A 15,656-nucleotide genomic window follows, 5' to 3' on the forward strand; every position below is an offset into this window, starting at 1 on the left:
AGTTAAAATGTGACGCTGCCAAAAAAAACAACCCTGCTTTAAACGTCCGACACACTGACACAGTGCTTTGTTTTTGGTTGAACAAATTTACTTTGTTTTTAAATCAGAACGTATTTGAGAGCGGACAGAGGGGATAGAATGCAACAACCAATATTCCACCAAATCTTTCCTTCGGACACATTTAGCTACCATCACATAGGCCTAACATTCACTTGATGCAAATTCTTAATGAGGTAGGACTTGCATATTTCCAGAGAAGCCCATTGTCTTTACACTGGTACCATGATCAAGTTTAACATGTCGTATTGAAAGGGGGGTCGTCACGGAAACAAACCACTATAATAAATGTACCACCGTTATTTATTTTTTTTAATCAAACCAAATAAAGTAATTCATAGAGATGGGGGTTTCATGCATACTTGGATTCACAAAGCATAGAATGACTAAAGGGTAGTACTACATTAACGTATATCTAGTTTGAATCGGGTGGCACATTTACATCCATCAGCCTGTTGTCAGTGATTCCCACTTTTCCATCTCACAAATCTGAACAGGTAGAGAAATGTGTACCTCGTTCACACTGGAGTTGCAGTGCACTGTCGTCCAGTGTTGTTGGGTTATTGGATTAATTGCCAATGTCTTGTTACTTGGATGTGGAGACAAAATTATTAAGTGGCTACTTGCGGCTCAGACATTTTGCAAAATCTCTCAAGAAAAAAAGGTCAGGCAAAACAACACCAGTATGAACAAGGTCTTAAAAAAAGTATTTTTAATATGCCAGTCCAGGGCGGGTGAGTCTACAGCACCATCATACCCATATTGTGCTTGTTAAATTCAAACAAACAAAACAAAGAAACTACAAAAGGCTGACAAAAATGGTGTGCAAGATTCCCTTTTCCTTCAATAATATCAATAAAATACTCAGTTATCAACAGCATCATCGTTATCACCACAGTTTTTAAATAATAAACAGTAAAAACTTAGAGACAAAAATATTTTCTTAAGACTTGGACGTAACGGAGAACAAAGAGTTGCAACACTGGGCTGGGCTGATTGAGTCTCTGGTTGCACAGAGGAGCACAACAGCAAACTCGGCACTTGTCCATCCATCCATCCCTCACCTCTTCTTTTGCTTCTTCATCCACCGAGTGAATCAGTCCTTCTACACTTTCCCAATCCATCTTTCTGTTTCTTCTGCTTCTTAGTCTGACGAATCCCCCCTTGTTGCTGTCCAGCAGACTCAAATGTTGGCACAACGTCTCTGCAACTTGTATCACGGCACCTCGAGGTCACAGAAACCTTGAGAGAACATTCCCCGGTCCTCTTGTCTGTGCACCTGCATGTCCATCCTCCTCCAGCTCCTGCTCTCGCTCTCCTGCTGCTCATATTAAGATGTACTGATTCTGCAGATTTCTTGTCGGATGGCTGCAAAAAAAAAAAAAAAGCGTTGCCAGTCAATTAATTAATTTACATCAGATGTGGGGGGGAAAACAGATGAATTTTTAACCGTAACTGGTAATAATACTTTCAGTTCTAAAAACGATGTGCAAATGATTAATGCATGAACCCCAAAATGGAATTCAGAAGCCTCGCTTACCATGAATGATTTCATCTTTCACCTTATGCAACTCGCGTACAACTTCATCCAAAATTTCCTGCAAATAAAGACATGCATGCGAGTTGTTGGATCGCTAGTCTGCCCAATACAGAGCCTTAACCCCCCCCCCATAATAAATCATATTATCCTAACCTGTTTCATCCTGTCAAATTCTGTGTCTGCTTCACTTGTGCTGCCGATTGGTCTCACTCTGCAGCAGAAAAGGAGAAACTGATTGAATATGTAAGACTTTTTGCTAAATGTAACCAAACATCCCTCTTTAAGCCGGTGTCTGAAGTGAAAAGGTAGCTGAACGCCCTGTCGTTTGTAAGGTTTGCCATTTCATATTCAGACCACACGTCTCGTCTTCTTCGTGCGTACCAACCTGGACACCAGTGAAGACTTGTCTGCAGAGTTGGATCGTTCCCATGGCTTCTTCACAGCATCTGGTGAGGGGCAAGAATAAATATCAATCAACTTTAAAACAGTGAGCTTTACCACTGAGAAAAAGATTTCGACTGGAGCTAGTTTAGTGCTCGAGTCATGTAATTGACTGGTTCTTCTGAACCTGCTGAGTTCTGCTGACCTGGTCCTCGGCCGCTAGAATCATCCTGCAGGGGGGGGGACAAACGCAACACTTTAGTGACACTTTCCCCAAATATGTTAATTTTTTAATCACAGTTTAAAGGAATACGTCAATGTTTTGGGAAATACTGTACACCTATGCTCTTCCTTGACAGGATTCTGTTTGTTGAAGAAAACCTACAGCTGACAGCAGAACAAGATAACAACAACAACAAAAGGTTACCTCATCTGGTTTCTCTGAAGCTTTCCTCCTATAAGAGTGGAAAATAACAGGACACGATTTTATTTCATTTTAAGAGGATTATTTTAATGCATGTAATACAGAATCCAAAACAAAACAAGGGTTGGTTTAAGGTGACCGGTGTGTAGAAATGTGTGTGTATGGCTGTTATACCTGCGAGCCAGCAGCGCGTTCATCTCCTGCATCAGCCCCTCTCCACCACCACCGCTGCCACCACTCGACCGGTTGGAGTCGCTTTTGCCACTGGAGCCCGGAGGACTGCTTTCATCCTGAAGAAGAAGTTTTGCTGTGGGGCTTTCTGGACTAAGGATTCGCTCCATGCTCCCCAACCTGATACAATTAGACTTTGAATCATGGAGGCTCACCCTATGCACTTTACGTAGTTTGGCCCCCGCCAGTGCTGCAGCCAATCCTGACGGTTGATGCTGGACCCCGGGCAGGCCCCCAGGAGGCCCGCCACCAATGGGCAGTGGAGGGGGCATGGGTGGGGGCACTGCCATGGGGGGCGGTGGACCTGGTGGTGGTGGTGGTGGAGCTGGAGGACCAGCCATGGGTGCTGGAACTGCAGCTGGAGGAGGTGCAACAGAAAGCATAGCTGGGTGACCTGCAGAGACAGGAGCGCCTGGAGGAGCAGAATTTATTGCTGGTCAATAAATGGGTCGATTTTTTTTTTTTTTTTGTCTCTTGGAAGATTGAATGAAGACCATTTGAGCAGTGATCTGCAGACTCACTGTTGGCCACTGACTGCATTTATGTATAAAACCAGAATTGGATCATTTTATGTTTCTCAGGCAGCCATTGGTTAGTTTCTTTTTAGTTGCACTGTGGTCTCATCATGGTGATGCAACGGGTTGTTCGGTCAGTACACGAGCGGAAACTCACACAACCAAGACGAGTTAAGCCACATACTGCATGTTATCCTTTCACAGCGTCTGCAATGCAATTTGTAAAAATGACAGGAGGAACCGTAAAACACAATGAGTCCACTGTGACACCAAGCGCTATCAAAAGGGCCTGCAGCTCCAATAAACATGTGACGAGAATATTACTTTGAGGACAAAGGTGAAAAAAAAGTTGGCTTTCTTCCAGAGCATATTTATATATATATGTTTCTAGAGCTAAAGCCGTTTTCTATATGGAGTGAGGTCATTCTAGAAAATGTTATGCCTCTACTAGTATTATAACAGTGATTCATTTTTACTGTGCTGTCTGTGTACCACGGCACATTGGGTTCAAAAGCACCACGATTTAAGTATGAGATTGAGTCCTTAGGTCGAGGGCGAGCAGTGGAAAAAGTTATAGCCCTCTGGATTAATCAAACAGAAAGTCACACATTTGTTTGCACATCGAATAAACATGTTTATGACTCTGACATCACCAAAGCTCTCTAGTCATTTTAGGAAGTTTTTGGGGCTAGGTCAGCCAGCTCCTTGGCTGCTTGTTTTGTATGTTTAGGGTGGCAAAGCTTTGTTAATTTTTAAAAAGAATCCAGAATGAGGTCAGGAAATCTTTTTAAATTTTAACATTGAAAACCCCATTTACAGATTCAAAAATCAGATCAACTCCGATTCACTTTCACTTTTCACGGTTGGTGTGTAAAGATACCAAAAACAATTTGGAACCTTTTGGTGATGATCCAGATCACCATGTGGACGGTGTAAATCCAATTAGGAGGGGAATGAGCTGCTTGACGGAGGTCTGCCCTCTCTGAGTGCTTTTCTAGTTACATTATGTTACCAAAGTAACAGACCAATTTTATCATCTGATTGTAGGTCGGGCTGAATCCATGGGAAACTTGACTCTCCTGCAGATGGCCCGGCTTTATTGAGACACGATGAATAAAAAAAATAAATGGAAAAGGGCGCCATTGTTAACGTAATCAGTAACAGCTGTGCTTTTGTGCTAAACGTCCTGCTGCCTTGTGCTGAAAATGAGAAGCTACGCATCGAAAGGCCAATAGGTTGTGTGTATTAAACACGTATTTGTTTGAGGGGCAACAACACATGCGCACGCACACACACACACACACACACACACAGAAGACATGTACATAACAACCCTTTGCTTAGAGAACACCTCCTCCTCTCCTCCTCATACTCACTGCTGCTGGCCATGGTGGCCTGCTGGGGGACTGGGGAGGGGGTCTTCTTGGGCGAGCCCCCGTCAGATATGGCAGTGTAAGAGGGGGGTGAGGAGGAGAAGGAAGAGGAAGTGTTGGTGGGCGGTTGGGCCTGCTGGTAGTACACCTGCTGCTGTTGTGGTTGTTGCTGCTGCTGAGGGTGGAAGGTGGATGAGAATTGGGATGTGTTGCTGGGGGAGTGCCCTGGGGCGGTCTGGCCTATCAGAGGGGGCAGGGGGACGGGCTCGCAGTACTGTGGGGTGAGTGGCGGATGCTGAGGATGAGGAGAGTAGGAGTCATCTGGCTGGCCGTTGGAATGAGGGTGGGGCTGGTGCTGGGGGTAGTGGTGAGGGCCCGTCACAATGCTCGGCTCAACAGGTGGGGGCTTCATCCTTGTGTTCAGGGGAGGTAGGGGGTGAGCCATGGGCAGAATAGGTTGCGGGCGCAAAACCTGCTTCACAGGCATGGCCATCATAACCGGAGGGGAAGAGGAAGGGGGCAATTGGGCATACATTTGCTGCAAATGGGAGGCAGACCAGGTGCCATGTTTAGGGGGGAGCATGACGTCTTGCTGCTGGGGGTGTTGTTGAAGGTGGGAGTGACGGGCTGCTGTGGGAGGAGACAGGGGGATCTGACGGACCTGTCGGCCCTGGGTGGTCACTCCTGCCTGGACTGGGGAAAAGGCCGATGCCAGTGAGGTGGAGAGCTGGGAGGAGAGTTGGGCCTTGTCCCTAGCGGCCCCTGCCTCTTTCTCCTGGGAGGGAGAAGAGGAGGCAGAAGAGGGAGGGGAGGAGGAGGAGGCCACGCGAACGTAGGAGGGTGGCAGCGTGCTAGCTCTGTACTGCCTGTACTCAGGAGGAGTGTCTGGGTGGGGTGGGGTGGACACTTTATATTGGAGAGTAGAAATTACTGTGACGGGTAGAGAGAGAAAGACAGAAGAGGAGGAGAGAAAGGAAGAGGAAATGCAGATGAAGAGGAGGACGAAGGAGGGCAACAAACAAAGGAAAACAGAAAAGAGAAAAACGTGAGAAGAATGAAAAGCAACCAATTGAGCAACCAAGCAAGTAAAGATGAGAAAATCAGGCGCAATCCAAAAAACAGAAGCCAATAGCAAATAAAGAATCAAAATATCATCAAAAGAATAAGCAGAATGCAACATGACTGAGCCATGGTCAGAAAGTATGGCATTTCCCCCCCAACAAGAGCTGGAAGAAAAAGATGGCAGTAGAGCATGTTGCAGGGGCGAGGAGGTTGGGGGTGGGGGGGTAATATCACCACTGGCAGCAGGGGTAGGAGGATGTTTAAGTCTGAATGTACTTTTAAGGGACAGACTTGAACATTTAAACATGTGCATGGGTAAAAAAAAAAACTGTGTGCAGACTGGGGAATATTTAGGCCTGAAACCAAACCACACTGGGAAAACCTGTTCCCTTGTAGGAACTTACCTTATCGGAGTCAGGAATCTCTGGTATGCATTACAGATGAAACCTGTTTGCTTTTCGTAAGTTAACCATGCTCTGATCCAACAATAGTAACTTCCCTCTTTAAAAAAAAAAGCATGAGGTTGAGCAAATATATTTGCTCCCCTGGCAAAGTGTTCATTGAACCCCGGAGTGTGCTGTGAGGCTTTTGACGGCATTTCTTTTCTGATCTAAAATGTTTGCATAGCTCGGAGTGGGCGCTATGTTAGCATTCGATCTGTTCTGTACTGTGTACTGTGTGAAAATGAGTGTTTGAGAATACATCTGGGTGTGGGCGTGTTTGTTCAAGCCTCACCTGATCCTGACGTTCGTCGCTCCCTCTCCTTGTGCGCCTGCATCTGATGTTGCTCCATCATCCTAAGAATTGCAAGGATGCCAGCGCTCTATAAAGCGGTCTTTGCTTTAAAGTGCAAGCCTGACAATATCTGTTTGACTACAAACAGACCTTTACATTAGCACTCTACGCTATGCTGCAGGGAAGTATTTCCATCTAATGCTTCCCGTGTCATCGCCCATGTTTGTTTGTTTGTCCACAAGATGGCTCGACAGATATACGGATCACTGACGAGATCGGTCCTTTTTCTTTTAAAAACACATTTTCACATTTGCAAAATAAAATAACCAGACATGGACTAACGTCTATGAGCAATCAAATATGGAATAAGATCACCGTCAAAATGACAATTCCAAAAGCTGGGAGAAGGTTTTATTGGTCGTATTACCCTCCTTTGGCATCCGAGCGAGGTCACCATGGCGACATTACCATGGTGTTAGCTATGCCACAGGTGCAATGACACACAATAGAATGCACAATGCCTGCTTCCAAAAAGATTTGTTTGTTTGTTTTCCAATTGTTCAGGTTTCAGTGACCGTGGCTTTTTATTTCTGTTGCTGCACACGCTGCTGGGAAACATACCGCCTCTGTGCCTCACTCTCCTCTGAAGAGGGCCCATTTTGCCGCTGGACAACTGGACCTAAAAAAAAAAAAGATGAATCCCTTAAGAAAACTCTCAACACATCAAACTAGCTTGTTCATGACGAGAGAGTTCCGCCTCATTTTATCTTTTTATATTCTAATCTAGTGTTTTTAATATTTCCTCCTCATTGCTATTCTCTCTTCCTGTTCTGCGATAATCTCTCAAACTGTCTCAACATTTCTTTCTTTTTTTAATACCACATTTATGATTTCCCCTTGTCTTTTTCACAGCACTAAGAGCGAATTTATTGCTCTGCAGTTTGTATCTTTGCCTACATTATACCCACGTGCAATTATAACCCCTCTATCCTACTCAGATGTGTAGTTGTCATGTGTCTTTATGGATTGTGGGTATGATTAAACGTTTACGACACCTTTCATTCTTTGTAAAAAAAAAACAAAAATGTGACAGACAAACAGGGAGCAATGGTGAACCACAAGGCCATTTGTGAAGAAGTGAAGAAATAAAACAATATTCCAGGACAGCCTGCAGGAATCTGGGTTTACTGGATGGGCATGATAGCAGGTATCATGTGAGGTACTTTGTCCTGGAGATTTAACAAGCTGTTCGGAATGTAATTTGCTCAACGTGCTGCCAGCCACATAAATGCAAGGCAGTGCAGAGTAGGCTGGGTGGGGGGAAAAGGAGAAGCAGGGGAATTTAGTCAATAAAAAGGTAATTCGTCAGCGTTTAAGTCGCTATGTCGACACGCTAGTTAATGCACTTGTTGCCCAACTGCAGCCTCCAGCAACCGACTGAGCAACAGAGTTAGAACCTCATTCTGGGTCGGCTATTAACAGGGATCACATATCACCAGAATACCAGTCGTTCAACTTCAGCACCCATCGTGACATCAACAGCCGCCCACTGGCGATATTTCTGTTGACTGTGTTGGGTGCATGGGAGTGGCCAGCGGGGCCAAGGGAGGTGAAACCGCAAAGCGGAGCTGTGGCTGCCAAGTGCAGTTTGAAAAACTGGGATCGTTACACACTTTCTACTTATTAAACTTCCAGCAAGTTGAATTGTGACTACTGCTGTAGATTTACTTTCTTTTTGTTAAGCTACTATGAAGAGAACCACAGAAAAGGCAAGTGAGCCCTGGAAGTTGTCTCCATGACCAAACCCCGAACCAGATTATGTGGCAAAGCTGCACATAGCAAAGATCCAGAGGATTCCAGGCAATGACACTCCTCCCAGATATATAAATGAAAATATCCTAGTCGGAGAAACAGATCTAAAAGAAATGGAATTTCGGAATACAAAGGTACTATGGGCAATGCTAATACAATAAAAACTGGGCTTGAGCTGCTGCATGCACCTGCTGATGCCCCGGTCCACCTGCCGTCGAACGCAGAGATTATTTTTAGTTATGACTTCAGGGATTCGTTCCTAAAACACAACCTGGAAACTACCAGCACACGGTGAGCGTCACTGCACTGTGCCAATGAAGCTCACTGCTGAAACGCTGCGTTATATATACACCTCTGGCTGTTGCCGTGGTGAGAGTCAGACAATCGGAGGCCTGGGAGATGAGCGGGCCTGATCGGACTCGCTGGCAATTTATGGCACATGCGCACGTACACATGAATCATCTTCATGTGATGGCGTTTAAAATCGATTGCTCCTCCTTCTTGTACTTTGTCCTTGATCATAATCAGCCGAGAAACGACTTTCATTTAGATTCATGCTCGTGCTCTTAATCTGCCTGGACGTCTAACGCACATTTACAAAATCCAAAAGACAAGATTTTCTCCACAGCGCACTTACTGAGGACGATGACAGCCGAGGAAACCTTCCTGAAGACACCAGGTGAAATCTCTGGGGTCAGCATGAGGAAAAACTCAGTGCGATACAGTACTCTCTAAGTAACTGAGTTACTTCTTTCAAGTGAGAAACATCAGAAGAAACATGGTTGAGTAAGGAAAGCTGTGTTTACCATGAACAGAGACATTTTTGCCTTGCATGATGAGCCCCATGATCCCACATCCAAATGCTCCCTCCCCTAATAAAGAGGTCTGGCTCCGAGCACAGAGGGGTACGACATTAAGGCACCGTATGGGATATTTTAACACCCAGTGGGAGAGTCACAGGGATGTGATAGGATGGGATGACAGTGCAATTAAACACTCACGCTCACTCTCACTCACACACACACACACACACACACACGCACGCACACACACAGAGGGCTTATAAGTAGTTTGTAACCAGAGCCGGTCAGATGCTATTTAGTAAACCAAGAGTAGAGTTTGTCTTGAAACACAGTTCAAACTTCCGAAATCCTATTTTATTCTGCTTCCCTGCTACAGAGTGATATTTAATTAGATTTAAGGCACATACATTTAAGACATTTACAATGTGGACATATTTCATCCAAGCAGCCCAACCAAATTGTGATTACCGTTTAATGTTCAGGTACACGGTTATGTACAGTACATTATATTAACCAGCAGAGGGTAGCACAGTTTAGTAAACTAGACTGCATCGTTTTAGAATATGAACATGGACATAAAATTCACAATTTATTTGATTGGGGTTGCTTCATTTGACATCAACAAAACTTTAGATCTTGACTAAAACGTGCAGAGACAGGGCCTCAGCGAATCAAAGCCTCCGTGATCCATGAGGTCCCATAATGTGCCGGTAACAGAGGAGACCGAGTTTCACCAAGCCTTACCTGCACTGTCAGGTGAGCTGAGGACATTGAGAGCGAACAGCATGGCATTGGAGAAGGTGGTGGCTTCCTCCTTACTGGCGAAGTTCAGCCCGTAGACCTGGCGGGCGTCACGCCACTGGTGGAAGGTCGGGGTGGCCTGGTTATATTTCAGACCCTTCACTATGGAGTAGTTGATTACCACCTTCAATAGAGGGAGGAACATGATTCTATCAGTTAGACTATTATGTAGGTTTGATAATGTTCTCTTGGCAGGACTCATGATGGAAAGAATCAGTTTAAAAAACGTTTAATTTTCTTCCACCACACAATTAATCAGGTCTGTATTTAGTCTGTGATTGTAATTATAATAAATGGCTAGTTGATCAAAGGTGGACATTTTAATTTTTGATCGTGAGCACTTTAAAGTCAAAACAAAGGTATCCTATCCTTAAGATATCTGTAGCCTTAAGTACAGTTTGGCCAGCTATATCAACAGGGATTGTTTACACCAACATGCTCATAAATGTTAGACGTGTAAACAACATAGTATAATCCAGGTCCACAGAGTTACACGCGTCGTCTTCCATTAACAAATACACAGTTGACTTTTGTTTCCTGGTGCAGGCATTGATGATCTGCAGTCGATTTTAATCAATGCGGGCTGTTCTCTGACATTTAGACAAGTTGCCAGGTGCAGACGTTATGAGACGCAGGCATGATTTTATGCAATAATCCTGCCTTTGAGGACAGGAACCAAAGCCAGAGCCCATTCCTCACGTAATGGGCTCTGCTGTGCCTCAACCAAATGTCAACAAGTTGACCAAACTCATCTATTCATGGCTCTGTGACGTTTGCACTTTGTTTTAACTTCCCCGACAGACACGGACAACGTTTTTTTGTGCGTGTTCACACAAACGCTCTTTGGGACTCTGTCGAGCATCTTTCATCTCTACGCCCGTGACTCCCCTCATGACCAGATAGGTGAAGCCGCTCACCTGCTGGTCCTGCAGCTTGACTCCCACCACTCTGAAGGTGTTGTTGGCGGTGTTGTGGTAAATGTTAATGCGGCTGAAGCCCTGCTGCCCAGGCTTGATGGGCACCCACTTCTTACTGGCATCGTCGTAGACCATCACAGAGGCCCGCGCCTGGCAGATACTCTGTTCACTGAGGGAGACAGAGAAAATGATGAGTCCAGCTTGACTGTCGAAGCAACGGCATTCTCTGATGAGAAGAATGAAACACCAAACGGGTCGTTTGCTGTGGCATTTTCCAACATCAACTGCGCGTCATGGATTTAATGTTGCATATTAACACCAAGTCATGTCCCATCCTCAAAAGGATGATGAGAATTAAACTATCATGAGGTAGAAAGTTGGACAAATATGACTACTACAAATTGATTCAATTCTCTATTCTCAGATTGTAGACATGTTTCACTGCACCTTCAGCTCCCCGCACTGTTGACCAGAGTAAATGAGACGTGGACAGTAAGATAAACCTCGTGAAACTGAGGTACACTGATGATCTGGTTAGATGATGGGTCACCTGGCAGCCACACATTGAAGCCGCTATGTTGCAATTCATTCATTCATTCATTCATTTTCCAACCGCTTTGTCCGTTATCGGGTCGCGGGCCAAGCTGGAGCCTATCTCGGCAGTCAATGGGCGAGAGGCGGGGTACACCCTGGACAAGCTGCCAGTTAATCACAGGGCAACACAGAGACAGACAAGCAGCCACACACACACTCACACCTACGGGCAATTTAGTGTCACCAATCAGCCTAAAACTGCATGTTTTTAGTGGTGGGAGGAAGCCGGAGAACCCGGAGAGAACCCACGCAGACACGGGGAGAACATGCAAACTCCTCACAGAAAGGCCACAAGTCGGATTTGAACCCGCGACCATCTCGCTGTGAGGCAACAGCGCCTACCGGGCCGCCGCTGCAATTCATCACATTAACAAAGACAAACAGCCCCGGTGGGAACCTGCCAGACGCTGTGCTGTTGAACGCTAACTCTAAAAGCTATAAATACAACAAACCCCAACACTGAAACCTGGAAAACGCCTCTTTCGCTCCTGGCCTTCACTGTGGTGCATCGCATCATCACAGCACATCTAGAGGCAGCGGCGCGGAAGGGCATGTGTGATGTGTTGGGCAATGACAGCGTGTTAAAAAAGAAATAACAAAGTCTTTGATCAGCATCTCCAGCTGGAGTCATACAAAATACACGAGCACACAGTTATGAAGAGGCATGAAATAGTAGTGTTAACAAATGCAGATTTATGCACAGACATGTTTGGCTTCTGGTTCGTGTGGATCATGTTTTCAAAAGAGTTTACGTAAAGATTAAAAAGCCATACACACATCATACCACCACTATGATCATCACACCACATGCGCCTTACGGCGTTTGCATGAGTAACATCACAAGCGGGCGGCGAGGTGACGGCTCCGGGTTTAACATTCTGAACCCACGCAGCATCTAAACGCTTCGCTAATTTTCCACTTCTGACACCATAGCGACCCCCTCTTCAGCAGGGAGACTCTCGCAAGCAGCTTGGAGGCCAAGAAAAAGCAAAACCACCAAAACCATCGCTGTTATTCAAAGAGCTGTAATCACGGCAAGAGGACGTCATGAAATCAATACAAAATTAATTCTGAAATCAGTCACTGCAGAAACTAGACAAGTGAATTATATCTGAGGGGCAGAGGGATCTAAAAGGTTCACTGCTCTCCAATCTGAATGTAAAGCCATGAGGAATACCTGCAGATATAATTATTCCTGCATCTCTAAATAAATTGAACAGACTATCACGTCACAAATAATCCCAAGAGGAACCCACCAGGCCACCATGTGAACAGGAACGGAAGGTCTCAGTGATGGATCTTCTTACAAATACAAGCCCTATTTCTGGAGCGGTTGGGCCCAGACGGATAGAGTGCCTCCAGATTGACTCTAAAGGTTTCAGTTCTCCTCAAGCAGTCATAAATAAAGCAGTCGCGTCACATGGTGGGATGTAGAGCAAAAAAAAAAAAAAAAGAAGCGGCGGAGGAAAGAGATCTGAATGAAGCAATTTATCTTAGCTCAACAAGACCTTCACCAAATAGAATCTGATAGTGTTCTGATTGTCTGCTCGTAATCCTTCTCGCAGAGGGTCCAGGTCACATGAAAGGACGGACAAGGCACAACAGGGAACATCATAGCTGCTTCTACGGTATGCAAATACAAATCAAGAGGCCCATTTTGCTCATGCATTGTATTAAGCCATAACAAAAGGGGTAATTATGGGTGAGATGAGAGGAAAGACGAGTGACTGTGTGTTTATAATGCAGGGATGGTTGGCACTAATCTGACAAAGGTCACCTATTGCCGAAAATCACAATCAGTGACATTAAAATCACATGAATCAAACTGATGCTGCAATGATTGGAGAGAGGATAAATGACAAGTTGTAGATGATGAATAACAAACTATGAAGAAGAAAACTTGAGAGATGAGGACTTGAGCCTCTTCTTAAATCCCTTTGTGACTTGTGTGACTAGATTCCCATCTTTCAACACGCCAAAGAGCTAATGAAATGAGCACTAATACTTAAAATGTGTTTATGTCTGCATCATTCTTTTTTTTTACGATTAGTTTTACAAGATAATGTAATGGCGCGCACACACACACACACACACACATTGAATTGGAATCATCTGGCTCTTGTGAAGGATCGGTTTTGCTCGATTTGATCTACGGCTCATGTCTGAGCATTTCACCTTGCTTTTGCAGACTAAGCAGATTTCTCAGAGGAGCCAGAATGATAGTCGCTTAAAAAAATAAAATAAAAAAATAAATAAAAAATAAAATAAAAGGCACCCTGAGAGGAGTTGAGGAGAAGAAAAGACAAGGAGCCGGAGGAGGAGCTGAACGCACGGGAGAGAGGATGTGAAGGCTTCTGCCACACTGAGCACTTCCTCTTGTCAAATAAGCCTCGTAGGCGAATGGCAGAAAGGAGGCCACAGTCCCAGGCTTTTGAATTAAGCAAAGCACTTCCCTGCACACATGGTTAGACATATGTGCCCCCCCCCCACACACACCCCACCCTGCTCCACTCAAATCCCATACATACATTCTGTGAGTTTTCAGCCATGATGCCTGATCCCGTTCAGCACATGACGAACACAGAAGAAAAGCTCAGCATCTCGGGGTCGCTGATGGATTCAGGCTGGGGGGGAATGATCCCCTGACATTCCGAGAGTGTTTTGGGATGGTGGGGTGGACCGTTCTGTCTGGAAGGCACCCGAGGGCAGAGCTTCTGTTATCACGGCAATTGGCTTTTGTTGCCGGGGTAATTGTTTCATCCCGCCAGCTCACAGCCGAAGACACGGACACACGATGAGTCACCCAACACGGCCTCGCACCGCTGTCTCAGGATAGCAGCTCACAATCATTAAGTCTTCTAAATGTTAACAATAAGAAGAGAAACAGGAAGGAGGAGAGGCCAGCAAAATAAGACAAGAATCTCTGAGAGAATTTTCACGGTTGGCAAAAAAGTCACTCTCCCTTTCCGTTCCCTTAGTGGTGGTATTACCCATAATATTATTTACACAGCAATAAACAGGCCTCTAAAAAGAACCATAGTGTTCAAACCAGTCTGGGAAAAGCTGCATTTTCCTAATATCAATTTTCAAACTGTTTGCAGAATCCAGTCCATCTAGCGTTCACAGAAACAAAACCGCGATTCTTGTCAAAGCCCAAGTGGAACCACACATTTTCCTGCTGTTGACATTTTGTAAATATAAAAGGGAATCAGGAACCACATTCAGTGGCAACTTTATCTCCCCGCTCTCCTCCCTGGCAAAGCTCAAGTAGCTAAAATGGGCGAACCGCTACCTAAAGTAAGGAACGGAGACCCAATATTGTGACGAACACAAACAGGGAATCCTAATGAATCCTTTCCTCAGTCGTCACATCAGACGGAGAGTCGTGTCAGAGGCGCTGCAGTCGATCTGCTCAGCGGATGACTACTTCATTAATCCTACTCATCTACCAAATTAACGTACAAAATCATAACCTCCTTCAGAGTGACAGTCTGCTGAGCGCTGAGAGCAATCCGCCGAGGCTCCTGGGGGGAGTAATTACACTGTGCTATTTATCCTGCACAAACTCAGAAATAAACCATCACGAGGATTTACAGATATAAGCTGTATAGGTAGACAGACGGACAAAGATTCAACCACTCGGCACAGTTGAACCTGTAAAATAATCATGTTGCTCTATAATAATAAAAGGGCCCGATGACGTGCCGACTGCTGCTGTGAAGAGTAAAGCGAGAACAGAAGTTTAAGCGATGCTTCTTGGCTTCATCATGCTGAAGACCGTTCAGCAGGAACAGAAGCACGTAATTATACACCCGCCCACTATATTATAGTACCATACTGTACATACACCCAAAATAACAGTCAGTGATATTCTTAGAGAAGGCTTAGGGCAACAGAAAAAAAAACACACACACGCGCACACACACACACACACTGGTTGCTGTGTATGGATTCGGTTAGTTGTCTATTATTATTACACTCACCATAAAGATCACAGTCTCCAGGGCTCACTGCTGGGGAAACGCAAAGCTACTGGCCGTACATAGAATAGATGGAGGTGTATATATTTACAGCATGAATTCCCGTACGTGTATTTGGGTGGGTGCTGGGGTCCAGCTGAAGGACAGAAGCAGCCTGCCTGACGGGCTGGATTAGAGGCAGAGCCCGGCAGGGCAGATCATTACCTCACTGCAGTCTTAAATCTAAATTGACCAGGACTTAAACTCACGTACAAGACCTCTAATCTACTCCACAGGGAAAGTACTGTTCATGGGCGCATGGAAGGCCTGTGGGAACTAAAAGCAGCACAAGCCAACTTTATTACTGAGAAACAATTGTGACGCTCGGCGATTTCGCAAGTGAGCAAACCAAGCACAAACATTTACTTTTAACCCTAAAAAATAATTAGGGA

At 45.0% G+C, this 15,656-nt stretch overlaps 1 protein-coding gene across 1 annotated transcript; it reads right to left on the reverse strand.

The window, feature by feature from the left end:
- Nucleotides 1-66: 66 nt before the first annotated feature.
- evla (Enah/Vasp-like a) lies at nucleotides 67-10,825 on the reverse strand. The gene is made up of 12 exons (XM_068751749.1): nucleotides 10,652-10,825; nucleotides 9,678-9,858; nucleotides 6,940-6,997; nucleotides 6,319-6,380; nucleotides 4,670-4,675; nucleotides 2,769-3,045; nucleotides 2,577-2,684; nucleotides 2,406-2,433; nucleotides 1,983-2,074; nucleotides 1,751-1,808; nucleotides 1,598-1,655; nucleotides 67-1,425 (listed from the first exon to the last, which is right to left on the reverse strand). Exons 1-12 carry the CDS (start codon nucleotides 10,784-10,786, stop codon nucleotides 1,388-1,390), a joined length of 1,101 nt encoding a protein of 366 aa, XP_068607850.1. The 5' UTR covers nucleotides 10,787-10,825; the 3' UTR covers nucleotides 67-1,387.
- Nucleotides 10,826-15,656: the final 4,831 nt, after the last annotated feature.

Source organism: Brachionichthys hirsutus, chromosome 18, assembly GCF_040956055.1.
Source record: "Brachionichthys hirsutus isolate HB-005 chromosome 18, CSIRO-AGI_Bhir_v1, whole genome shotgun sequence".
Classification (NCBI taxonomy): Eukaryota; Metazoa; Chordata; class Actinopteri; order Lophiiformes; family Brachionichthyidae; genus Brachionichthys; species Brachionichthys hirsutus.